The 25,867-nt window shown below is 51.6% G+C and overlaps 2 protein-coding genes across 9 annotated transcripts in view; one reads left to right on the top strand and one right to left on the bottom strand.

Annotated features, from left to right (window-relative positions):
• Positions 1-18,981, bottom strand: part of ATG4B (autophagy related 4B cysteine peptidase) — a 30,443-nt gene extending 11,462 nt beyond the window's left edge. Inside the window, exons 1-8 of one of the 8 annotated variants that reach the window (XM_077958151.1) lie at positions 18,950-18,981; positions 13,415-13,540; positions 6,226-6,327; positions 5,999-6,070; positions 3,987-4,049; positions 3,756-3,854; positions 2,364-2,830; positions 2,000-2,072 (exon numbers count right to left, since the gene is read on the bottom strand). In XM_077958151.1, the coding sequence (XP_077814277.1) occupies positions 2,000-2,072; positions 2,364-2,830; positions 3,756-3,854; positions 3,987-4,018 (671 nt within the window). In that variant the 5' untranslated portion in view covers positions 4,019-4,049; positions 5,999-6,070; positions 6,226-6,327; positions 13,415-13,540; positions 18,950-18,981. Of the gene's footprint in view, positions 1-1,999; positions 2,073-2,363; positions 2,831-3,755; positions 3,855-3,986; positions 4,050-4,854; positions 4,935-5,998; positions 6,071-6,225; positions 6,328-13,414; positions 13,541-18,949 lie in introns of those variants that run through there. The other 7 variants (XM_077958153.1, XM_077958150.1, XM_077958154.1 and 4 more) reach the window with 7 other exon arrangements.
• Positions 18,982-19,570: 589 nt separating this feature from the next.
• THAP4 (THAP domain containing 4) overlaps positions 19,571-25,867 on the top strand; it is a 45,436-nt gene continuing 39,139 nt past the window's right edge. The window contains exons 1-2 of the mRNA XM_015111564.3: positions 19,571-19,738; positions 22,910-24,072. Of these exons, the coding sequence (XP_014967050.1) occupies positions 19,662-19,738; positions 22,910-24,072 (1,240 nt within the window). The 5' untranslated portion in view covers positions 19,571-19,661. The remainder of the gene's footprint in view (positions 19,739-22,909; positions 24,073-25,867) is intronic.

The following is a 25,867-nucleotide window of genomic DNA, read 5'->3' as shown; positions in this document are numbered from 1 at the left end:
AACTGGCCGGGTTTGGTGACTCACGCCTGTAATCCCAGCACTCTGGGAGGACGAGGTGGGTGGACCACAAGGTCAGGAGTTCAAGACCAGCCTGGCTAACATGGTGAAATCCCATCTCTACTAAAAATACAAAAATTAGCTGGGCATTGTGGTGCATGCCTGTAATTCCAGCTACTTGGGAGGCTAAGGCAGGAGAACTGCCTGAACCGGGACCCAGGAGGCGGAGGTAGCAGTGAGCCCAAGATCGCGCCACTGCACTCCAGCCTGGGCTACAGAGCTATCCTCTGTCTCGAAAAAAAAAAAAGAAAAAAGAAAGAGGAGTCCCGGCCAGGTGCGGTGGCTCACGCCTGTAATCCCAGTACTTCGGGAGGCTGAAGCAGGAGAATCACTTGAACCCAGGAGGCAGAGGTTGCAGTGAGCTGAGATCACGCCACTGCACTCCAGCCTGGCAACAGAGCGAGACTCCATCTCAAAAAGAAAGAGGGGTCTAGAACAATCCCAGATTTTGGTTTGAACACCTGAAGGACCACTGTGGGAGAAGCAGGCTGGGGCCAGCACGAGCTCTGGCTGTCAGGTCACCATGCACCACAGACACCCAGGTGGAAATGCAGAATAAGCAGCTGGACCTGAGCCTGGAGTCCAGGGACAAATCAGCCCTGCAGGTGTAACTGTGGAAGCCGTCTGTGTGCTTGGGTGCAGCAGCACTTGCAGGTTGGGGAGGATCACCCAGCAACAGAGGCAGGAGCTGGTGGGGAGCGGGCAGGGAACCAGGAGAAACAGTGAGCATGGTGAGTGGCCTGGTGTTTCCAGAGAAACAGCACTGACTTGATGGGGCCACTCCAGGCAGCAGCAAGAGGAAGTGTGAGTGGGGGTATAGTGGGGTCTGGGGAGCTGCTGGACAGAGGACTCTGAAGGGCACGCAGTGGGGACTTAGCAGGTGCCACGCCAAACACAGGGTGGGCCCAGGAGACGGAGGAGCAGACTGGTGACGTGGGACGGGGGTGACGTGGGATGTGGGAGAGATGGACTTGGGTAGGACCCCAAGGAACCTGACAGAAAAGCTGGGTGGAGGCAGTGACTGCCGTGCTGAGGAGCGAGCTGTGGGTGAGGGGAGACAGGGCCATTTCAGGAACGTGGAACGTGGGGTGCCTGAGGACCTCGAGTGGGATAAAGAACAGGCAGATGCAGAAGGAGAGGCTTCAAGCGAGCCATGGCTGAAGACAGGCTGTGGAGACACTGGCCCTTGGACCAGTAGGGAGGAGACCCTGAGGGGGCAGGTCCTGGGGGAACTGGCCAGAGCCTCCCCAAAAATGCTGGGATGCCGGGACACCTGGAATCAGACCAAATGACCCCGGATGGATCAAGAGGAATGAAGAGTGGACACAAAGCTGAAACCACAGGCAAGTTTCTGGAACTGCCAGGAGGGTCATCTCAGAGGAATCTGGGGGGCGGGAGCGGGGAAGCCGCAGAGGGAAGCATGCAATGGGGCCGAGTGAGGCGCGAGAGGAAGCAGGTGCGGAGCAGGTGCAGAGAGCACTTTCAGACGCTGATGTGCATGGGAAGGCGAGCGAGGCTACAGGGAGTCTCCGAGGCTGCAGGGAGTCTCCGGGTAACGTGAGAAACGCAGGTGGCAAGGCCCGCAGAGGGCAGCCTCCAACAAGCCCGCAGAGGTGGAAGGGCCCGGCACCTGCACAGATGGCTGCAGACCAGCTTCAGCTGCCCACCAGCTTCAGCAGCCCACCCCATCAGAAGCCACCATTACAGGTGGATCCATGCAGCAGACAAAGAACAAGGGACTATGGTGTTCATTTTATTAGAAAACATAAATTCCCATTCACAAGACCACTTGGCATAGTCACCTCTGGGCAACCTTCCGAGAGCCCTGAAGTAAATAATTAGAGACCCCTTATTTCCTGTAGCCATAAAAACTCAAGGAGAATTTAACCCCCAGGGAACATCCCTGCTGCCCCGTGCCCGGCAATGGAAGTTCAGTACATACTTGAGGACCTGGGCGACAGTGTTCGGCCCGTACCACTGGCCTATGGACTTGCCTTCGCCAACTCCCATTTGCGCTGCAGGGAACAGATCCAGATTAGCGAGACACACCCGCCCCGACCATCCCAATGCCCCCAGCCCTGACCTCTGGTGGCACGTGGTGCCAGGAGACATCACAGGAAGGCCTGGACAGCACCCTACCCAGCCTCAGATGGAAGCATGCCCCAACAAGATTGGGGGAGGCGTAAAGGGACAAACAAGGTCTCGGGGACTGTCCTTCGCTATGAACTTAGAAAAGGGGAGAAGCCGGAAATGAAGGGACCACTTCCTTCTCTAAGTGAAAACACAGGCTCAAAAGCCGGCCTTGCCTGCAAGAAAGGCCAGCTCCTCTTTACTCGCTCCACGCCAATCTGAGCATTCACATTCACTGATGGGGTGAGGCCAATTTCCCCAGGCCGTGCCGAGCACCAGGCACTGCAAGCCGCATGGACAGCCGGAAGGCCAAGGCCCAGGGTCTGGGCCGGGGTGGGACGGGGGTGACGTGGGATGCCACGGGGGTGATGTGACAGCAGTGCACAGGCCGTCAGAGGCAGTGTTTACAGGTTTACAGCCTCTTGCTCCACATCCCACAACACCAGAAAATCTCTTACGGGAAACCGACCACTCCACTGACCACTCCACCCTCTCCAAACAGCCCGGGGCGGGGGGCCTGGCACAATCTGCAGCCTCCCACCTATCTGGTGAATGGAGTAGTAACTGTCTTTCCTGTCGATGAACGCGTTGAGGACGCTGAAGTAGCTGTCTGGCTGCCTCTTCCTTTGTGTCCACCTCCAATCTATTGGAAAAAAAATTACAGGTATGCTCTACCGTAAATATGAGAAACAAGAAACAAGTCTTCACTTTCACTCAAGATACAGATGGCATCCAAACCTTTTTCAGAATTTCTTTTTTTTTTTTGGAAACAGAGTCTCGCTCTCTCACCCAGGCTGGAGTGCAGCGGTGCAATCTCGGCTCACTGTAACCTCCGCCTCCCGGGTTCAAGCGGTTCTCCTGCCTCAGCCTCCCAAGTAGCTGGGACCATAGGCGTGTGCCACCACGCCTAGCTCATTTTTGTATTTTTAGTAGAGATGGGGTTTCACCATGCTGGCCAGGATGGTCTTGATCTCCTGACCTTGGATCACAAGGTCACCCGTCTCGGCAAAAAAAAGTATTGGGATTACAGGCGTGAGCCACCATGCCCGACCAGAATCTTTTAAAAGTAAAAACCCATGTTCTCCAGGATTTCAAATACATATATGCCAAGTTATCAAAACAAATCTGTAGAGAAAACAGTTTCAGCAATTTAAAACACTTATCAGCATTCATCTTTTTTTTTTTTTTTTTTTCCAGATAGGGTCTAACTCTGTTGCAGAGGCTGGAGTGCAGTGGCGCAATCTCAGCTCACTGCAGCCTCCATCTCCCGGGTTCCAGCAATTCTCCATATCAGTCTCCTGAGTAGCTGGGACTACAGGCAGGAGCCACCACGCCTGGCTAATTTTTATATTTTTTGTAGAGACGGGGTCTTGCCATGTTGCTGATTTATCAGCATTCTTTAAAGTCAGTTTTTTAAATCAATAAAAACAAGTGGCTCATTATTCAAGAAAACCTCAATTTCTACTTTGTGGTTTACCTGTGACCTGCTCTAAAAAGCCCTGACCCCACAGTCCCCTCTGCTTCCTGAGAACACCGGGCCATGCGCCCTCCCCAAGGCTGTGACTCACCTCGGCCTAGGTGCCGGCACACCAGGGCTTGGGCAAAGATCATCTGTCCACACCGCAGCATGCAGCCCCAGCCTGTGTCCGAAGTGGGGCCTGTCCCCCCTGTCATGGCAGACAGAGAGAAGTGCTCATGGCCAGATGGCCCCACAGCCCACTGGCAGGAGGCAGCGGGTCAGTCCCACACCACAGGCACCGACTCCCTCATCCATCAGCTCCACTTGGGGCAACACACACCTCTTAGGACTCAGTAACGCCAAGGGCCACATTTACTGGAGAGTGAAATGTCCCGACAACCTCCTCAAAATGGGCAAAACACATGAACAAGTCAGTCACGGAGCAAAAAGAAGGTCTGACAAACATATGAAGACACTGACCCCCATAAGTCATCCAGAAAATGCAAAGTTAAACAAGACAAGTCATTTTCCAATTACCAGAAAGGCAGAAATTCAAAGGTTTGATGACAACCAGTGGCTGCCGAGAGCACCGGAAGGGCCACAAGCGCGGCAACTCAGCCCTTCCAGCACCGGTGCCTGGGCCCTTCCCTCACAGCCACTCCCTGGAGCCCAGAAAGATGGACAACATGCACCATGGAACCGCGTGGCATGTGACAGGCACGTGGGAAACACTGCCAGTCCATAGCAGGGGTCCAGTGGAATGCCACCGCACAGCAGTGACAACAGAGAGGGCCGCCTGTGTGGCAGGCAAGAGGCTGGCTGGTGGCTGCACACCACAGTGAGAAGCAGAGATTCAGGGGTCAGACCACAAGGTTCGCCCTGTGCCCACCTTTGGGCTTCCGGCAGCTTCTCCACGCACTGGCAAGGACGATAAACCCTGTGTCTTGGGGTAGTGGTGGCTGTCACCTACCGACAACCCAATCAGCAGTGCCCATGATCACCCTCGCTCCACTGCTGATAAAAACTTATCTCAGAGCCAGGCGTGCTGGTGTGCACCTGTAGTCCCAGACACTCAGGAGGCTGAGGGAGAATTGCTTGAGCCCAGGAGTTCAAGTCCAGCCTGGGCAACATGGCGAAACTCCATCTATTAAAAAAATGAATTAATAATTTTAAAAAATCATCTCTGTGGGGCTAAGAAGGAAACACACCACACTTGACCTTCAGGACTGCAATAGGGCTGCTTCATCTGCAGGGTTCATCCCCAGCTTCTACCTCCTGCACAGGGCCTCTGCCAAACCAGAAAGGCTTCGCTCCAGTCCTGTTCTCCTTCCCAGCACGCAGCAGGGTGGCTGTGAAGGAGATGGAGGCTGGGGGCAAACCTGCATCCAAGGCCGCCCAGAGAGCAAGTTCAGCGCAGCTGCAAAACAAGCCCTTGTGGAACGAGCAGTTATTCCCAGGGCACATCTGACAAGGTGTGTCATTAAAATCTATCATTAAATATCAATATTCCCAGGGTACATCTGACAAGGTGTGTCATTAAATATCAACCTAAGGAGACACTGTCGTATGTCCCTACGCGTCAGTGTTCTCCAACGTCAAGCCACTGTGGCTATTTGACTTCCACCTCACTTCAGGATCAAGAATGAAACTACCCCTAGAAGAGGGACCAAACCCTGACCTGGCACTGAGGAAGCGTGACGCCAGCCCAGCCCTCACCTCCGGCCTCAGTTCTCCGCTGGTGAGAGCAAGGCTGAGAACCAGTCCCCATCTCCTTCCAGCTCCAGGGCATACAACACTGATGAATGGCTTTTAACAGAACGTACTTTAGTGTTACATAAAAACATGTCACATTCACCTGGCCCTTCAAATCTCCCCACAGGTAAGTGTGGAAAATACTAAAAAAGACGAGGGCTACAGAGAATGGCTTCCAAACACTCTGGACCTAAGTAAGAAACACGTTGCAGAGCTGTGACCCAGAACACACATTCAAATACGCAACTAAAACTAAAATCCCTGAAGCAACATGCTGCCTGCCCACGGCGGACACACAGTTTTCTATGCCATTCCGTCCTACATTTAAAACAATGTTGGTCGTGACTCATGATACTGACTTCCAGCTGCAGGAATAAATTGTGATTTGCAGTTGAAAATACACTGGCCTGGAGTCAGGCCGTGGATTCTAGCTCTGCCACTACTACAAGGGAGGCCTCGGCCAATTCATTTAACCAGGACTGCTGTGAAGATTCAAATGAAGCACGTGGCATATTGAAGTCAAATCTACAAGCGTAAGTTTTCCTCTTTCCTAAAAACATGTATATTTTGTCCCGTGTTGTAATAAAACAGAGTACTTACCAATGGCTGGAAAGTTTTTCCTGTATGTAAACCAAAGTCTAGATGCCACATCAGACAAGATCTCGTCCTTTTCTAGAGGTTGTTTAAAAGAAAAAAAAACACACACACACACAACGCCTTAAGTTTGCAAGTCACATGTTATGGCAGAGTTAGCAGAGAACAATGATCACAAAATGCTTCTGCAGGCCAAGCGGTCAGACCAGGGTGGGCTCCAGCACAGCCGATACCTGTGAAAATGCTGTATTTTCTACCCAGTATCCAAACGGGCTCTGAGGTCTCCGGAAAATCTTCATACTCGGCAAACCGGAGAGTGTCGTAGGTCAGAGTGGCTGTTGAAACCAAAGACGCACAATTATCAGACATTTATAATTTCATAAACTAGTATCAAAAGAACCATTTATAGCACTTCTGTGCTGAAGAGAACAATCGTAAATTCTTGCAACAGCAGCACACCCTCTCGTATCTCGGGCGTACCAAGACACCCACCATGGATGGAGTAAACTCTTGGGAAAGTGCAGAAGGCCCTGCTGGGCAGCTTCTCCGCTAAGGTACGGGGACGGGAGGGGGGGCCAGCATGCTACTCCCTGAGCCTTTCATATTCTGAGCCACTGAGTCAGTGTCTAACAGCTGACACGAGGGTGAGGCCAAGCTAGGGGCCAACCTGAGGGGCAAGAAAGCAAAAAAATAAAATAAAAAGCCACCTGATTTGAGCACTTACTTTAGACTTAAAACATGTTTAAAACGTAAAGGACAAAAATAAAACGAAACCACCCCCTTCATCTTTGCTCACAAGGGAAGCCACAGAAGAAACAGAATAAGGAGTCATTTTTCATGGCCATCCTAAGGTTTACCAAATGGCACCTTGTCAGCATGTTCAGTCACTGTGATGAAGGCATATGCTCTGGGGCAAGAAACACTGAGTTGCTGGGAAGACTAGGGGTTCTGGTCTACCCCAATTTCCTGGTTAGGAGCAGGTGCTGGAGAAGAATGCGGTGCTACTCCCAGGTAGGAAGTCCACCCCTGGACACTGAGAGATCGAACTCTCTGCCAGGTCCCCAGAGGTACCTGGGTACAAAGAGCCTAGTAATCAAGGACTGAACCTGTTTTCATTCCAACAATGCTACCAGAAAAGCACTGCCACCACTTCCATGTGGCAACACCCCCACTTTCTTTTTTTTTTTTTTTGAGATGGAGTCTTGCTCTGTCACCTAGGCTGGAGTGCAGTGGCATCAGTGATCTCCGCTCACTGCAAACTCTGCCTCCAGGGTTCACGCCATTCTTCTGCCTCAGCCTCCCGAGTAGCTGGAACCACAGGCACCCGCCACCACGCCCGGCTAATTTTTTGTATTTTTAGTAGAGACGGGGTTTCACCATGTTAGCCAGGATGGTCTCGATCTTCTGACCTATGGATCTGCCCGCCTCGGCCTCCCAAAGTGCTGGGATGACAGGCATGAGCCACCATGCCCGGCCAGCAACACCCCACTTTCTGAGGAGGCAGCTGGCTGTAGAGTCATGGTGTTTACCCGCTGCGCTAATGAGCCCTGCACGCCATCTTACTCTGTTTTATTTCAGTTAAGAAACTAGGCCAGGTGCAGTGGCTCACGCCTATAATCCCAGCACTCTGGGAAGCTGAGGTGGGCAGATCACCTGAGGCCAGGAGTTTGAGACCAGCCTGGGTCAGTATGGTGAAACTCCGTCTCTACTAAAAGTACAAAAATTAGCCAGGCATGGTGGCGGGTGCCTGTAATCCCAGCTACTTGGGAGCCTGAGACGGGAGAATCACTTGAATCCAGAGGTGGAGGCTGCAGTGACCTGAGATTGCGCCACTGCACTCCAGCCCGGGCGACAAGAGTGAAACTCCATCTCAAAAAGAAGGAGAAAAAAAAGAAACTAGAGAGGCCCAGGGTCTTCCTGTCCACAAAACTGTGGCTGAGGATACCCATGTCCCACAATGTTCCTGAAAAGAAGGTGCCAGCCAGCAGCAAGGCACCAGCCCAAACACCCACGTGACGAGATGCACATCGCGTATGCTGGGCTGGCACCAAAGGCATCTCTCTCCAGCTACTCTTCAGGCAACCGGGAACACACAACTCTCATCTGCTGCCTCTCCAGCTCTGATGGTGCCTGATCACTCATCCTTCACCAGCAACTTCACAGCAATCTTTTGAAAATCAAGCACTTATAAATTTCTCCCACATCTAAATTTACTATTTGATAACCACCCCACACTTCGAGATGAATGACATGCTAATTATAAAACAATACTGAAGACTACAAAAATACACAAATCACGTGAAGCCTCGTGGCCCAGCAATGACTCCTTCCAGAGTCTTTATGCGCAGGTTCATAGGTGAAATCATACTATGCCCGTGGTTTCCACGGCATTCTACGTAAACACAGATCTCCACGTAAGCTGATACTACAAAGCATCGTGTGTGTACTTCTGTGCTGTGCACACAGGCAGGGGGCAGTCAGAAGTCAAAGCCCAGCTTGGGTACTGGTAAACTGTAGTTTCCTGGACCACTTACTTAACTACTAGGTGTGAATGTTCCCTCATCCATAAAATGGGATAATAACAGGACAGCCTCAGCATGTGGCTGTGACGTTTCCATGAAACACTTCCAATGAGGTGCTGGCTGGCAGACAGAAGGGCTCCAATGTCAGCTCTGTCATTAACATCAAGGACTCAGAACCACAGGGTCAAAGGCACACACATTTTATTAGACCTAAAAGCCTGAATTGTATGCGCAGCTAATTCCCAAACAGGGTTTGGAAGTACCTGCAAGCATCTCCCTCGGTGCAGGCAGAACTACCAAATCCACAGCAGAGGGCCCTACGGGCATCGTTTAAAGGATTCTCAGCTGTGGGAGACCCCGGCCCCTCTCTGCCCTTTTCCTAGAGCAGTGCTGTGGCTTCCTGAGCAAGAAGACAGGCGTTGTGGAGTGGCTGGAGCCAGATGAAGCAAGCTTTCCACAGCAGGGCTTTGTCCAAGAGCTCTGCTCTTTTTTTTTCCTTTCTTTTTTTTTTTTTTTCCGGAGACAGGGTCTCATGTGGTCACCCGGGCTGCAGTACAGTGGTGCAATCACAGCTTGCTGCAGCCTCAAACTCCCAAGCTCAATCAATCCTCCAGTCTCAGTCTCCTGAGCAGCTGAGACTACAGGCATGTGCCACCACACTCAGCTAATTTTTGTATTTTTTGTAGAGATGGGGTCTCATGATGTTGTCAAGCTGCTCTCAAACTCCTAGGCTCAAGCAATCCACCCGCCTCAGCCTCCTGAAGTGCTGGGATTACAGGCATGAGCCACTGCACCTGGCCCCCAAGAGCTCTGCTCTTACACATTTCACTTGTCCATGCTTTCAGAGACAGTATCAACCAAACTGCTTGGTGACTGTGAATAAATAAAGTCCAAGTTTACATTCTCTCCCACCTTTTTATATATATAAGGTTACTTGTTTCTGCACATGATTATAAAAACTGAGTTGGGATGAATTAAGGTCCATGCCTTTTTTTTTTTTTTGTGATGGAGTCTCACTGTGTTGCCCAGGCTGGAGTGCAGTGGCATGATCTTGGCTGCATGCAGCCTCCATCTTCCAGGTTCAAGCAATTCTCCCGCCTCAGCTTCCCGAGTAGCTGGGATTACAGACACCTGCCACCATGCCCGGCTAATTTTTGTATTTTTAGTAGAGACAGGGTTTCACCATGTTGGCCAGGATGGTCTCGATCTCCTGACCTCAAGTGACCCATTTGCCTTGGCCTCCCAAAGTGCTGGGATTACAGGTGTGAGCCATCGCACCTGACCCACACCTATCTTTTTAAAGAGCTGAAAACCATCATGATGTCCCCGCTATCTCTCTAAAGCCACTCCTGAATCTTCAGAAGTCCCTGCTATTCTTTGACCTCTAGGCTTTATTCAGTATATAGACTAAAATCCAGAAAATTTATTCTCAAGGAAAAAGGATGCAAACACCACTGGTCTAATTTCAACGCTGCAGGACAATGATTCCATCTTGCTGTTGGAACATTCTTCTCATGTTTGAGACGGTTCCAAGGCATCAGCTTTGAACTAAAGATACACATATCTTTTATTTAAAGTACAGCAGAACTAAATGAACACTTTGGCAAGTATCTCTTTGTAGACTACAGATGTTCCTTAACTCAGGATGGGATCATGTCCAATAAACCCATTGTAAGTTGAAAATACTTAAGTCAAAAATGCACTGAGGCCAGGCACAGTGGCTCACGCCTGTAATCCCAGCACTTTGGGAGGCCAAGGAATTACCTGAGGTCAGGAGTTCCAGACCGGCCTGGTCAACATGGTGAAATCCCATCTCTTTTAAAAACACAAAAAATTACCCGGGCGTGGTGGCAGGCGCCAATAGTCCCAGCTACTCAGGAGGCTGAGGCAGGAGAATCGCTTGAACCCAGGAGGCATAGCTGCAGTGAGCTGAGATCGCGCCACTGCATTCCAGCCCGGGTGGCAGAGTGAAACTCTTCTCAAAAAAAAAAAATTGAATACATGTAACCTACCTAACATCACAGTGTAGCCTGGCCTGCCTTAAATGTGCTCAGAACACCTACCTTAGCCTACAACTGGGCAAACTCACCTGGCCACACAGTGCCCTGTAGAGCAGGGGTCATTCCCCCCTCATCACTGGCTGACGAGGAGCTCTCTGGCATCTCCAGAGTACCTGGGGGCATATTGCTGGCCCAGGAAAAGACCAAAATTCAAAACATAAGTATGGTTTCTGTAGAATGCATACTGCTTTCACACTCGTAAAGCCAAAGAACTGTAAGTCAAACCATGGTAGTTTGGAAACCATCTGTATTTCAGAAGAATGTGGTGTATGTCATTGGGAAAAGGACCATATTGTTGAATCAATAGCAGTCTGTAGTATCAGAATCTGGAAACTGAGAAACAGGATGTCTAGTTTCCCATATTAAAAATATAAATGATAAAGGAATGAGAGAAGTAGATAAGGAAGAAAAGGAAAAAGGCTCCCTCTGAAAGTAGGGTAACGAGGCCTGAGCAGCTGTGAAGTTGAGAGATTTTCAACACGGCAGCAGTAAAATGCAAAGTCGTTGTATTTCTTAGATTTATTAGTAAACTTTATAGGCAAGGAAGCCAACTTCAGAGTGAAGAGAATAAGAGGTGTTCCATTAAGTTCAAATACACCACCACACCTCCAGCTGTAACTGGGAAAATTACCGGTGTGTGGCCTCAGATTCCTCACTGCATAAACCATCAAGGAGACAGGAAACCCGAGGGGAGCAAAACCAAGGAGCAGTCACAGTGCTTGGCGGTGAACAGGAGCAGCACAGCCGCGGCAAACATGACCCATGGGGTCCCTAAGGAGGGCTCCCACACCACTGTGCCCCAAGCTGCGCTGCTCCTCCGTCTGGAGAAATGCACTCCAGCCCTCCCCAGAATCCTGCCCTCTGTTGGGAGTGAGTCACACATTCCCCTAGGACTAGCTGCGGACACACTGAAAACATGATCCCTTGCTTCTCCCACCACACCGCGCCCTCCTCTCTGTACCGTGGAGGACGCTGCGAGTGGGGAGTGTCCGCACGTCACACCTGGAGCACGTTCCTGACAGCAGAGCACCAGCTGTGGAGTCAGAAGTCTGAGCCCACCACTGAGCAGCCACGCAGCCTTCCAGGCAAGTGACCGTCCTGTGACTTGATGTCCTCGCTGTGAGACGGACAAGGTGCAGGAAGAGCTCTAAACCACACAGGAGCAGCGACTGCTCTCTCAAGGCCAGCCTTCTCAAACCACTGAAACGGGTGAGCAGTCAAGACCCGGCATGGATGGACGTATTATGTAAGCAGAGGTGCAGCAGAGTACAAGGTCAACAGACACCCAACCAAACGTGAGTCTCAATTAATGCTGAATCCAACAAAACACACCTTCCTCCGAGAGAGTGACGGCATTTAGAGAGCAAGAGCCTGCCACCCCGCTTCACGGGCTGGCTCCAAGGACCAGAGAGACCTGCAGCAATTCCTACAACAGAGCCAACGAAGACTCAGACTCGCATCCCTTCAGTTATGAGGACGGCTTCCCTGTACTCTGGGGGGGCCCACGTTGTCCCTCTCATGGAGGACAGGAGGGAATGCGCTAGGCAGGCCCTCCGGGCAGAACTCACTCCTCCTGGACACCCTCACAGCTCCAGCTGAAGAGGAAGACACAACAAGGAGCCGTGGACTGAGGCATCTGGAACAGTACAGACCGCTCCCTGACCTTCCAGATCTTACTTTATGATGGAGGAAGGACTGAGGCATCAGAATGGTACAGAGACCTCTATGACCTTCCAGATCCTACTTTATAATGGAGGAAGGAGAACTTTTTTAGAATTAACACTTCTAATTTCTTTTTTTTTTTTTTTTGAGATGGAGTTTTGCTCTTGTCACCCAGGCTGGAGTGCAATGGCGCAATCTTGGCTCACTGCAACCTCCGCCTCCCGGGTTCAAGCACTTTTCCCGCCTCAGCCTCCCAAGTAGCTGGGATTACAGGCATGTGCCTTCACGCCTGGCTAATTTTGTATTTTTAGTAGAGATGGGTTTCTGCCATGTTGGTCAGGCTGGTCTCGAACTCCTCATCTCAGATGATCAGCCTACCTCAGTCTCCCAAAGTGCTGGGATTACAGGTGTGAGCCTCCGCGCGTGACCAACACCTCTGATTTCTACTGAGGTTTGTTTCTGGAGTCTGAGAGCCTGCTCGATAGCTACAGGACAGACACAAGCCTGGACTTCTTCCAACATCAGTCTCCTCACTCACGAAATGGGGCACAGCCACCAGTTTTCCCAGTGGGGTGAGAACCCACAATGGGTGCAAAACTAACGCTCACAATCACTAACATTTAGATCGACCAACACGATGATTCCATTCTCAAACGTTCCTTCTTTTTTTTGACACAGGGTCTGGCTCTGTCACCCAAGCTGGAGTGCAGTGGTGTGATCTCAGCTCACTGCAACCTCCCCCTCCCAGCCTCAAGGGATCCTCCCACCTCAGCCTCCTGAGTAGCTGGGACTACAGGCATGCACCATCATGCCTAATTTTTGTATTTTTTTGTAGAGGTGGGGTTTCGCTATGTTAACCAGGCTGGTCTCGAACTCCTGGGCTCCAGTGATCCACCCACCTCAGTCTTCCAAAGTGCTGGGACTACAAGTGTGAGCCACCACGCCTGGCCAGGCTCCTTCACTGACTCTCAGATGAATGAGATCCACTTAGGCCTCAGGCCAGCTGCCTCAGTGATTCTCCACGGAGAGGTTTCCTTGCCTTATTTCACAGCCCGTCATAATTCCACCATCTTCACATGCTGTGTCATGTGATTTATAAGGTAATTCATGCAGCCCCTGACAGAAAAGGAGTCAAGCTTCGAAAAAAATACCCATTGGCCGGGCACAGTGGCTCATACCTGTAATCCCAGAACTTTAGGAGGTCGAGGTGGGTGGATTGCCTGAGGTCAGGGCTTCAAGACCAGCCTGGCCAACATGGCAAAACCCTGTTGCAGTGAGCCGAGATCACGCCACTGCACTCCAGCCTAGATGACAGAGAAAAAATATATATATATATATATACATACACACACACACACACACACACACACGCCCATCTCCAGACTCCCAGGTAAGGATTTTAATTTGAAATTAGATAACATGCAAGGTCAGGTGCGGTGGCTCATGCCTGTAATCCCAGCACGTTAAGAGGCCAAGATGAGAGGATCACTTAAGCCCAGGAGTTTGAGACCAGCCTGGACAACACAGGGAGATCCTGTCTCTCTTTAAAAAAAAAAAAAAAAAATTAGCTAGGCGTGGACACCTGTAGTCTTAGCTACTGAGGAACGTGAGGCAAGAAGATCATTTGAGCCAGGAGACCAAGGCTGCAATGAGCTGTGGCTGCCACACTGTACTCCAGTCTGGGCGATGAAGTGAGACCCTGCCTCAAAAAAATCAAAATAAGATGACACACAGGAGGAACAAGATGAAGAGGTAGGCCGGGTGTGGTGGCTCACGCCTGTAATCCCAGCACTTTGGGAGGCCGAGGTGGGCAGATCACTTGAGGTCAGAAGTTCGAGAACAGCCTGGCCAACATGGTGAAACCCCATCTCTACTAAAAATATTTTAAAAATTAGCCAGGCATGGTGGTGCACAACCGTAATCCCAGCTACTCGGGAGGCTGAGGCAGGAGAATCTCTTGAACCCAGGAGGCAGAGGCTGCAGTGAGCCAAGATAGAGCCACAGCACTCCAGCCAGTCTGGGCGACAGTGAGACTCCATCTGGGAAAAAAAAAAAAAAAAAGACGGAGAGATACTGTACACTTTAAGAAAGAGTCCCCCTTAGAAGCAGTTCTCCCATTTGGTCAGCTGGATCCCAGACACATGATTTTCCACACCTCTTCCCTGGGACTTCTGCGATCACAAGCAGAAGGCAGATGGCATTTTAATAACATAGTAATTCCATTAGAAAAAAATGTGACTTAATATTATTAATCTGACAGGCAGAAATGTCGGGAATTGGACTCAATGAATTTAACCAACTTCTCTCCATTTAGTACCAATTACACTTCATTCAACCAGGGAGAACTACAAAAAACATACAAGTAAATTTAAGAGCTTGCTGTAAAGCACTTCATTTCGAAGAAATCTTCCTAAAACACTTAGAAGTTATTTTCCAAAAGATTTATATTTTATAAATTCAACAAAGGGTTCTTCTTTTCCTTTAGAAAACTGTTAGCTTTAAGATAACAGTTTGCATACGATTACTCCTTTTTTTAAAATCCCCAAGAGTTTACATGAGAATGCTAGTAGTTCAGCCCTGAATGAAAATAGAGAAAGAGAGAAAAGAACTCCAAATTTAGCTACATCAGAAAACTAGAAAACAGTTTCAGTGCACACACTGGACAGAACGTGCACATTCAAACCCACTCCCCAGCAGCCTGTGCATTCATTACATGTCACGCTAACATACAGGATTTATGTTAAACTCTACACACTGGAAGTTTTTATAATAGGAGAATGTGTAGGTTATCATTAATTCAAGTTGTTTTTTTTTTTTTACCAACCACATGCCAGACACAAGTGATGCAAGCACAAGATACCAGCTCTGTCCTCAAAGAATGGCAGTCTGGCTATTAAAGTGCTGGCACCTGCCAGTCCTCTGAATAGGGAGCGTGCTTTTAGGGACAGTGCTGGAACTGGTGGAGAACACAGCCACACTGTGGTCTGCCTGCCACCTCCTGGACCTCCCCATACCCGCAGAGGCCCTTGGCCTCTTTTCTTTCCCACCCACATTCAGACCCTGGGTAACCTCACCTGATGTGACCTCCAGTCTACCTCCAGCCCAGGCTTATCCTTTTAGCTCCAAACCTGTAGACCCAAAAGCCCACTGGACATTGCTACAAGGATGTCTAACAGGCACCTCACATTCAACACACATAAATCCAAACTCACAACAGAAAGCTTCCCACCAGGCAGGACCTCCCCAAGTCTTCCCCATCTGAGTTTCTTAGCTCAGGTCATACACTTTGGGGACATCTTAACTCCTCCCTCTCTACCCATCCCTCTCCCAACTTCCAATCTATAAACGAATTCTATTGTCTCAACCTCCAAAACACATGCAGAAGTCAACCTCTTACCCACCGTGAACTAAGCCACTGGCATCTCCTTGCTAGCTTGTTCAACAGTCTCTTAGCTGGAATCCTCGCCTCTGCCCTTGCCCCTCTGCAGTACATTCTCAAAAGAGATGCCAGAGCAAGCCTGTTAAACAGTCTATCATGTTACTCCTCCTCTTGAACAAAACCTTCCGAAGGGTTGCCAACCTATTCAGAATAAACACTGAAGTCCTCACTATGACCTGGCAAGGCACCACTACTGAACCTAAGTCACCTCTTTATCCTCAGCTCCTGCTTTTCCCTCCACCACCCGCTGCACCCTAGCCACACCAGGCTCTTCCTACCTGCCCTTCCTCCTACACTGCTTGAGGCTTGGTCAAAACTTCACCTTCAGAGTGAGACCCTTCCTGGCCATCCTGGCTACAATTCTGATCCTCCTCATCCTCGGTCCAAGTCACTGTCCCCCAGGAGCCACGCACTTCGCTGCTAATGCTGGTCTCATGTGTAGAACGTTAGTTACCCCAGGGCAATGGTTTTCATCTATGTTGTTACTTCTCTAGTCCTAGCATACCTGACAGTCAGTAATAAACAGTGTATTGAATGAATGACTATCAGAACAAACAGAAACTGTATTACACATGGTCAAGGAAGGCAGAATCTTTAAGAACTGTAGAGATCAGAGGAGGGCAGATCATTAATCATCCCTGAAAGGAAATATAGCATCAAGTAAGAAGGAAAATTCCCCATGATATCCTACAAACATCATAAATGTTTTTATCAGCATAAACAGAGACCTTTAAATGCAAGCGACTTTCCTACTCTGATTCCGCATGCAGCAGCATCCCGTGTCCTATTAAAGTATCATCGTGTCAATATGGTAGTCAAGAGAAAATAAAAGACAAAAATAAACTATCATCATGTAACAACATAACTGTTCTCCTAACTTGAACATGATGATTTTCATATTTTAGGTCATGTGATCGACCCTGAACTCTGTTTTTGACCTTAACCAAGTCTCTCATATGATACTCCAGTGTCAAGGTATCGAAATGATAGAGGCAGGGGGGAGACAAATCCTAGGCAGAGAGGGGCGAGTCACCAGTGAAACCCAACCTTCAAGCCACAGTTTAAAGCCTGAAAGCCAAGCAACGAGTCTCCGACAAATCCACAGACTGGACTGCAAACCTCTCTTCCTGTTTGGTGCGCTTTCCTCTAATTAATCCCCACCCTTCACCTATTTTACATATACTTACCCTTCTCTAATTGGTTTATTACACTGTTGTGCCCATCTTTGAGTGGTGACTTTGTTTTAGCCTTTTTTGCATACTCACAAGCAAATCAGCACACACTCCCCATTCTGAGCCCATAAAAGCCCTGGACCCAGCCACACCAAGGGAGACCACCTGACTTTGGGTGGAAGACCACCCTTGAGTCCCCTTTCTGCTGAGAGCTGTTTCATCACTCAATAAAACTATTCTCCACCCTCCTCACTCTTCGATTGTCGGTGTAATCTCATTCTTCTTGGACGTGGGACAAGAACTAAGGACCCAATGAATGCAGGTACAAAGAAAGCTGTAACACTATGGCCCTCGGCCCTCTGCTGGGAAAGGGCAGTCGCCCCACGTGACAGCCCACAGCAACGGGAAGCAGCTGGGGGGATGGAGGTAGCCCCAGAGCTATAGCCTGGAGCAGGGCAATGGGAGTGACAGGGCTGTTGACACTTTGCAACACCCTCTCTTAGGCTTCAGGGTTGCAAGCATCCCTGCTTGGGCGCCACTACCTTCCCCTTGTCTGGACACCAGAATCCACTGCCCCCTTGTCTGGATGCTGGAGTCCGCTGTGGGAGTTGCTTGCCACACGTCTAGCTGTAAGCTCTGCAGATCCCACTCTGGTGTCTGCACTTGAAACAGCTGGCGGGACCCGGCACTCACTCACCCACACACCCACTCCCGCCAGGGGCTGAGCATGAAGTCATGGCGGCCATGGTATCCGTGCCAGAGTGCAAACCAGGTGCCACCCGGTGGGCCAACTAGACAGGGCATCTCCTGCGGCGAGCCCGGACCCAGGCAAGGCCTGGGCAGGGGCCTCGCCAGCTGGAGGTCTCTGGCTGGCAAAGTGGCTGAGAAAAATCCTGCATCACAAACAATAATACCTAATAAGATATAATACAACAGTTGTAAAATAGTAAACAACAAATAGCACACAGCTGCGAATAGTACAACCGTGTCTGACCGTTATTCTAAAACACAAACTTCACAAGATACACATGCTCCTTAGGGAGTCAGGGCTCCTGTTTCCTCCAACCACCTACCACATTTAAGCGGGGAGCAGCTTCAAATGATTTAAACAGATATTGGCAATACACATTACAGTTTTCCTACTCAGATCTTAATAAATTCGTGTTGTAGCTGCCAGAAAAATAATAAGTAAAGATTGACATTCAGAATGACAGAATTAAACCAGATGAAAATCTTTCTTTACAGAAAGGGGATACTTGATAAAAGGCAAATCAGTTCCCAAAAGAATGAATGGGCTAAAACTTCTGTGTAAAAATATATCAAGGGCTACTGGGCAAGCGATGGGTTTGGTACCGACTTAAAACTATCTTGCCAGCAAAAATGGAGCGGAAGCATGAAAGAATAGGCAAAAACACCAACACTACACACACACACACACACACACACACACACACACACACACAATCTCTCTCTCATGAACCCAAGAAACTAAGACCCGATGACACAAATTCACTGTTTCTCCTTCTCGTCACGGAAAAGCAGCTTGGAGGACCTACTGGTTACTAAATTGAAAACAAAAACAAAAAATATGCGTATATTGTGATGGACATGTCATGTTTCTCGCCTCTAACCTACCAATAACTTCATAAAAGTTAAAGAATTTCCATCCCTTCACGCTCAGCTGCGGGAAGGCCACGCTTTCGCCCGCCGCTGGCGTTCCCGGTCCCGACCGCGGCCGCCCCGTCCGCCGCCGCGCCACTCCCCGCCCGGCAGGCTCCGCCGCTCTCCACGGCCGACCTGGCGCAAGGGCCCGTGCAGCCACAACCTCCAGAGCGCTCCCGGCGGGACCAGAAAAGCAGCAGAAGCTCCAGGGCAACCGACAGCCGGTTCCGCGGCGCAGAGCGCCGCCGTCCCCCTCCCGCGCCCACCGCCCACCACCCACCAACACCGCCCCGCGCTCCCGCAGCGCCCGCCGCCCCGGCCCAGCCTGGCCCGCACCGGTGTGCCCAGGAGCGAGTCGCGGCAGCCCGGCCCCGAGCAGCGGAGGCCGATGATAAGGCGAGCACCTCCTGCGGAAAGGCAGGCCGCCGGCAACTCCTCACCTGCGTCCATCTTCCCAGTCCGGCCGCCGACTGACCCAAGCGGCGTCGCTCCGACGGGCCCGCAGCGCGACGCGGCGACGGGACGCCGCGGGGGCCAATCGGGGCGCGCGGCAGGCGGCAAAGAGGATACGGCGCGCAAGCGGAAATACGCGGGAGCCGCCATTTTGGCGTACGGCCGGGCCAACGCGAGCCCGGAGCGCCCTGCGAGCGGCGTGGGGTCGTGTCGCGGGACGACGGCTCGCTCTGCTGTCCGACGGGACACTGCGTGCCATGGGTGGCGCTTCCTCCTCTTAGAGGACCCGGGAGCAGTTGTCCAGGCGGCAGGGGCGGGCTCTGTCCCTGTCCGAGCAGCCATCTTGCGGTACGGACGTGCCCGGCGCGCCCATGTCGCCGTACGGACTGGCCCCGCCGGGGCGACTCCACCGCCCGCCTGCCCGCCTGCCGGCGGACGCTGCGAGGGGCCGGCTGCGCCCCGCTGGTCCCGAAGACGCCCGAACCCGCGCCTGGCTAGGACGCGGGCGGGGGCGGGGGCGGGGACGGGGGCGGGCCCGCGGCGGGCGTCTGCGCCTCCATCTTGCCGTACGGCGCGGACGCCGCGGGCCGGCCCACGTCCCGAGCCGTGTCGCCGCCGCGCTCCCTCCCTCGGGGCGGTCCGCGGGCGGGCGGGCGGCGAGGGCCGGGGCCTGGCGGCGCGGCTGGGCCAAGGCCCGCAATGGTGATCTGCTGTGCGGCCGTGAACTGCTCCAATCGGCAGGGCAAGGGCGAGAAGCGCGCCGTCTCCTTCCACAGGTACGCGGGCCCCGGGCCGCCACGCCCCCGCCCCGGCCCGGCCCTGCGGGGAAACTGAGGCCCCGCGGCCGGCCCGAACGCAGGGGGCGGGGGCGCCGGGCCTCGGCTGCCGGGGCGCGGGGGAGCGGGCGTGGGCGCTGTGTGACCTTGGCCCGGCCGCCGTCTCTGGGCCGGGCGCCTCGGGCAGAGCGGCCGCCCCCACCCCGGCCGCCCGGGTCCGCCCTGCGCGCGATCGATCCGGCCGGCGCCGCGGCTTCAGAAGCCGCACGTTCTGGAAGCGCAGGTCCCGGGCCGATTGTCCTGCTCGGCCGCGACTGCTGCCTCTCCGGACCGCGGGCGGTCGGCCTGGATGTCTGCGAGCAGGAGCGGCCGGGCAGATGCGACCTGCGCCTCCCTTGCTGACAGCCCCCGAGAGGGCTTTCCGGGACGGGGCCCCCGAGCCCGGGACGCGGGTCTGCGCGGAGAGCCTGCGGGACGGCCGGCTGGGGACCGCATCCTCCCGCGCTCCCTTAGAGCCTGGCCCGGGGCTCTCGGCCGCTTCCCACGTGGGCCCCCGCGGCAGGGCCCAAACCCCCCTAAGGCCTTGTGGGTTCAGCCTATTTCAGTGAGATTTCTGCGGATTACACGCAGGAGGCACCAGAACCGCGAACAGACTTTGAAAACCACTTTGTAGATGTTTCTGTTTTTTGTTGCAGGGTGTTACTTAAGTTTTAAAGACGGCAGTGGCACGTGTTATTTATAGTGTTATTGAAAGTTCACAGTAGTTTGCTGTCAGTCTTAAATCATTACAATGTATTATAAGAATTAGTAACTTTAGATTATTTCACAAGTCAGCCAGATGACAATTTCCTTCAGAGCTTGTGTCCTAGAAGTTTTGTTGCTATTTTTTGAAAACAAGGCAACGTGTTGCAACGGTCTAACATGGTATGGGGGGAAAGGACACCGGAATTGGGGGTGGGGGGCGTACCTTTGGAGTTGGCCTCACAAAGCATTCAGAAAGGAGGTTAGAAGGTCCTGTTGCTTAGAACGTCCCGGTCCATCCTGTTAGGGTTTGTCCTGGTCCATGCTGGCCTCAGGTGGAGCAAATAGCAGTTAGAACTGACCACCTTGCCCCTTATGTGCACCTTAGGGCCTGATTTTTTGTTTTTGTTTTTGTTTGTTTTTTCCGTTTTTTCTCTTTTTTTTTTTTGAGACAGAGTCTCCCTCTGTCGCCCAGGCTGGAGTGCAGTGGCGCCATCTCGGCTCACTGCAACCTCCACTTCTGGGTTCAAGCGATTCTCCGGCTTCAGCCTCCCAAGTAGCTGGGATTACAGGCACGCGCCACCACGTCCGTCTAATTTTTTTGTACTCTTAGTAGAGACAGGGTTTCGCCATATTGGCCAGGCTGATCTCGAACTCTGGCCTCAAAGACCTGACCTCAAATGATCCACCTGCCTCGGCCTCCCAAAGTGCTGGGATTGCAGGCATAAGCCACCCCGCCAGTCTCAGGCCTGTTTTCTTAAACACACAGCTTGCCTTAATGAAGAAATGGTTATGAAGGATCTTTATTAGGTAATAAAGAAGAAATGGCTAAGCATCCTATTCAGTTTTTTCCTGCGCCGGTTGCTTTTCTCCCACAATTTTTAAATTATGGTATAATACATGTAACATGAAATTTACCATCCTAACTTTTTTTGGAGACAGAGCCCCACTCTGTCACCCTGGCTGGAGTGCAGTGGTGTGACCATAGCTCACTGCAGCCTCAACCTCCTGGACCCAAGTGGTCCTCTCACCTCAGCCTCCAGAATAGCTGGGATCACAGGCATGAGCTGCGGCTCCCAGCCTTTCCTACCACTTTTTCCAGTGTACAGTTCATGGCAGTAAATACTTTCACATTGTTGTGTAACCGTCACTACCATCCATCTCCAGAATTATTTTTATTTTCTAAAGCCTAATCTCTGCACCCGTTAAACACTAACACCCCAGTCCTCCTCTCCCTGGGCTCTGGTAACCCCCATTCTCCTGTCTCTCTTTTTTTTTTTTTTTGAGACGGAGTCTCGCTATGTTGCCCAGGCTAGAGTGCAATGGCGCAATCTCGGCTCACTGCAAGCTCCGCTTTCCGGGTTCACGCCATTCTCCTGCCTCAGCCTCCCGAGTAGCTGGGACTACAGGCGCCCGCCACCACGCCGGGCTTTTTTGTATTTTTAGTAGAGACGGGGTTTCACCCTGTTAGCCAGGATGGTCTCGATCTCCTGACCTTGTGATCCGCCCGCCTCAGCCTCCCAAAATGCTGGGATTACAGGCGTGAGCCGCCGCGCCCGGCCTCTCCTGTCTCTGTGAATTTGATTACTCTAAGTACCTCACGTGAGTGGTATCATGCAGTGTTTGTCTTTTTGCAACTAACCTATTTCATTCAGTATAATGTCCTCAAGGTTCATCTGGGTTGGTTGATTTTTTTTTGAGGAGAGAAGACTGGGTCTCGCTCTGTTCCCCAGGCTGGGGAGCAGTGGTGCAGTCTTAGCTCACTGTAACTTCGAATTTCTGGGCTCAAAGAATCCTCAAGCCTCAGGCTCCCGAGTAGCTGGAACTGCAGGCAAGCACCACTGTGGCCTGTCCCTGGGCTGTTAACTTTTAAAAGGAGCATTTTTATTCCTGGAGGTGGGCTTGCAGCAGGAACACAGAACTGTAGCTCTGGAGTCTTCTGGAGGTCTCCAGATTCTCAGCCGCTTGTGCACAGCCAGGGCTGCATTGGTGCAGTCCTGACCTCTCACGCCCCAGTCTATGTGGAGCTGGCCCTGGTTTTAGCACCCAGAGTCCTACCTTCCAGGCAGTTTGGGAGGGTTAGTTAGCAGTCAGCTCCTAGGAGCTATTTCCTGCTGTCCTGAGGCCGCCCTGGCACTGTCTCTCAGCATCCTGTGTCCCCATAGGGCATTTACCACAGCTGGGGAGCAGTTGGTTACCTTCTTTCCCATCCGCCCTACAGACTCTAAGCTCTGTATGGATAGACAACGGGTCTTTCAGATTTCTACTCCAGTAGAAGATGTTTCTTAAATTTTTTTGAAGTATTTTTTTAAGTGGATGAATTCAATACAGCTTAGGGTGCTTGCAAAAATACTTGTTTTGCTTTTACACTTGATTATTTTAAGGGGAGACATTTAATTATTTCTAATTACTTTGTCGTTTGTCCCGTAGGTTCCCGCTAAAGGACTCAAAACGTCTAATCCAATGGTTAAAAGCTGTTCAGAGGGATAACTGGACTCCCACTAAGTATTCATTTCTCTGTAGTGAGCATTTCACCAAAGACAGCTTCTCCAAGAGGCTGGAGGACCAGCATCGCCTGCTGAAGCCCACAGCTGTGCCATCCATCTTCCACCTGACTGAGAAGAAGAGGGGGGCTGGAGGCCATGGCCGCACCCGGAGGAAAGATGCCAGCAAGGCCACAGGGGGTGTGAGGGGACACTCAAGCGCCGCCACCGGCAGAGGAGCTACAGGTTGGTCACCGTCCTCGAGTGGAAACCCGATGGCCAAGCCAGAGTCCCGCAGGTTGAAGCGAGCTGCTCTGCAGGGTGAAGCCGCACCCAGGGCGGCCCAGGAGGCCGCCAGCCAGGAGCAGGCCCAGCAAGCCTTGGAACGAACTCCAGGAGACGGACTGGCCACCACGGTGGCAGGCAGCCAGGGAAAAGCAGAAGTGTCTGCCACAGATGCTGGCGATGAGAGCACCACCCCCTCCATCGAAGGGGGCGTGGCAGATAAGAGTGGCATTTCCATGGATGACTTTACGCCCCCAGGATCTGGGGCGTGCAAATTTATTGGCTCACTTCATTCGTACAGTTTCTCCTCCAAGCACACCCGAGAAAGGCCATCTGTCCCCCGAGAGCCCATTGACCGCAAGAGGCCGAAGAAAGATGTGGAACCAAGCTGCAGTGGGAGCAGCCTGGGGCCCGACAAGGGCCTGGCCCAGAGTCCCCCCGGCTCATCACTTACCGCGACACCGCAGAAGCCTTCCCAGAGCCCCTCCGCCCCTCCCGCCGACGTCACCCCAAAGCCAGCCACGGAAGCCGTGCAGAGCCAGCACAGCGACGCCAGCCCCATGTCCATCAACGAGGTCATCCTGTCGGCGTCGGGGGCTTGCAAGCTTATCGACTCACTGCACTCCTACTGCTTCTCCTCCCGGCAGAACAAGAGCCAGGTGTGCTGCCTGCGGGAGCAGGTGGAGAAGAAGAACGGCGAGCTGAAGAGCCTGCGGCAGAGGGTCAGCCGCTCCGACAGCCAGGTGCGGAAGCTACAGGAGAAGCTGGACGAGCTGAGGAGAGTGAGCGTCCCCTACCCGAGTGGCCTGCTGTCGCCCAGCCGCGGTCAGTACCGGAGCCTCGCATACCCATGCTCCCTTCCCGTTAGGAGGGGTTTCTCTGCAACGTGGCCAGTGTCCCCTGAGCATTTCTTGGGGTGGAGGCGGAGGGGTGCGGGGTGCGTCGCAATCTCCCTGCGCTCTCAGGAGGCGGCTCTGGTCGTAGCCACACCTTGTAGATGAGGGAACCCGGGTTAGAAAGCAGGCCTCACTGCACCCGGTCCCACAAGAGACATCTGTGTGTATAGGGATGTAGGCCCTGAAGGAAGCAGGCAGCGCGCGTCAGCTGGGAGCACCTGAACGCCTCCGTGGAGAGTGCACAGGGAAAGATAGCTTCTGTTTCATACCTTACACAACAGAAATTCCAGATGAGTTAGGAGCTAGATGGAAAATAAGAGAGTAAACTCTCAGAAAAAGCAAATATCAGAAACTGTTAAAATCATGAGGAGGTTCTTTCCGTTTACGTTTTGATGAATATCTTTGAAGTTAAATCATCATGAACTTTAATAATTATTTAACATCTATTCAATTAAAACATCCCTTGAGGCTGGGTTCGGTGGCTCAAATCTGTCTTCCCAGCACTTTGCGGCGCTGAGAGGGGCAAATCACTTGAGGTCAGGAGTTCGAGACCAGCCTGGCCAATATAGTGAAACAGAAAAAGATACTACTAAAACATACAAAAATTAGCTGCACATGGTGGTGCACGCCTGTAATCCCAGTTATTGGGGAGGCTGGGGCAGGTGGATCACTTGAACCTGGGAGGCAGAGGTTGCTGTGAGCCAGGATTGCACCACTTCACTCTGGCCCAGGTGACAGAGTGAGACTGTGTCTCAAAAAAAAAAAAAAAACCACACACATCTATTGAAATACATTCTCAGCTGGGCGTGGTGCACACTCCTGTAATCCCAGCTACTCAGGAGGCTGAGGCAGGAGAACAGCTCGAACCTGGGAGGCAGAGGTTGCAGTGAGCCGAGATGGCGCCACTGCACTCCGGCCTGGGTAACAAAGCCCAACTCTGTCTCAAAAAAAAAAAAAAGAAATACAATACATTCTCTATTGCAAAAATTAAAACTGCAGAAAAATAGACTAAAAAGTGGTAAAAAATCTTGTTTCTTACCTACCTCCCAAGTTTTATTGCTTGTTGTTATTAAAAATTTGGTGTATAAGTCAGGCACAGTAGCTCATGCCTGTAATCCCAGCACTTTGGGAGGCCAAAGAGGGAAGATTACTTGAGTCCAGAAGTTCAAACCAGCCTGGGCAACCTAGGGAGACCCCATCTCTTTTTTTTTTTTTCTGAGACCGAGTCTTGCTCTGTCACCCAGGCTGGAGTTCAGTGGTACGATCTCAGCTCACTGAAAGCTCCGTCAGGGAGACCCCATCTCTATAAATAATTTTAAAATTTGCTGAGTATCATGGTGCACGCCTGAACCAACTACTTGGGAGACTGAGGCAGAAGGATAGCTCGAGCCTGGGAGGTCAAGGCTGTAGTGAGCTGTGATGGCACCACTGCACTCCAGCCTAGGTGACAGTGAGACCCTGTCTCAAAAAACAAAATTTCCTGTGTAATCTTTATATGTTTATTAGCTCTATTTCTGTTTTTTCCCCCATTTTACTGTTAAGTGCTTCTTAAAATTGGTTTCTCGATACTTACATATGGCGGATGGTTTCCTTTGCCTGTCATATACATAGGAAAACCATTTTCCTACCACATTGTTGATTTCATCTGGATCAATGTTTGTCAATAAGTATATGATAGTGGGACAAGATTTTCAGGGCCTCCTGGATCCCCAGGGGAACAGCCA

Source organism: Macaca mulatta, chromosome 12, assembly GCF_049350105.2.
Source record: "Macaca mulatta isolate MMU2019108-1 chromosome 12, T2T-MMU8v2.0, whole genome shotgun sequence".
NCBI classification, from domain to species: domain Eukaryota; kingdom Metazoa; phylum Chordata; class Mammalia; order Primates; family Cercopithecidae; genus Macaca; species Macaca mulatta.
This window is presented reverse-complemented; position numbering and strand designations above follow the sequence as displayed.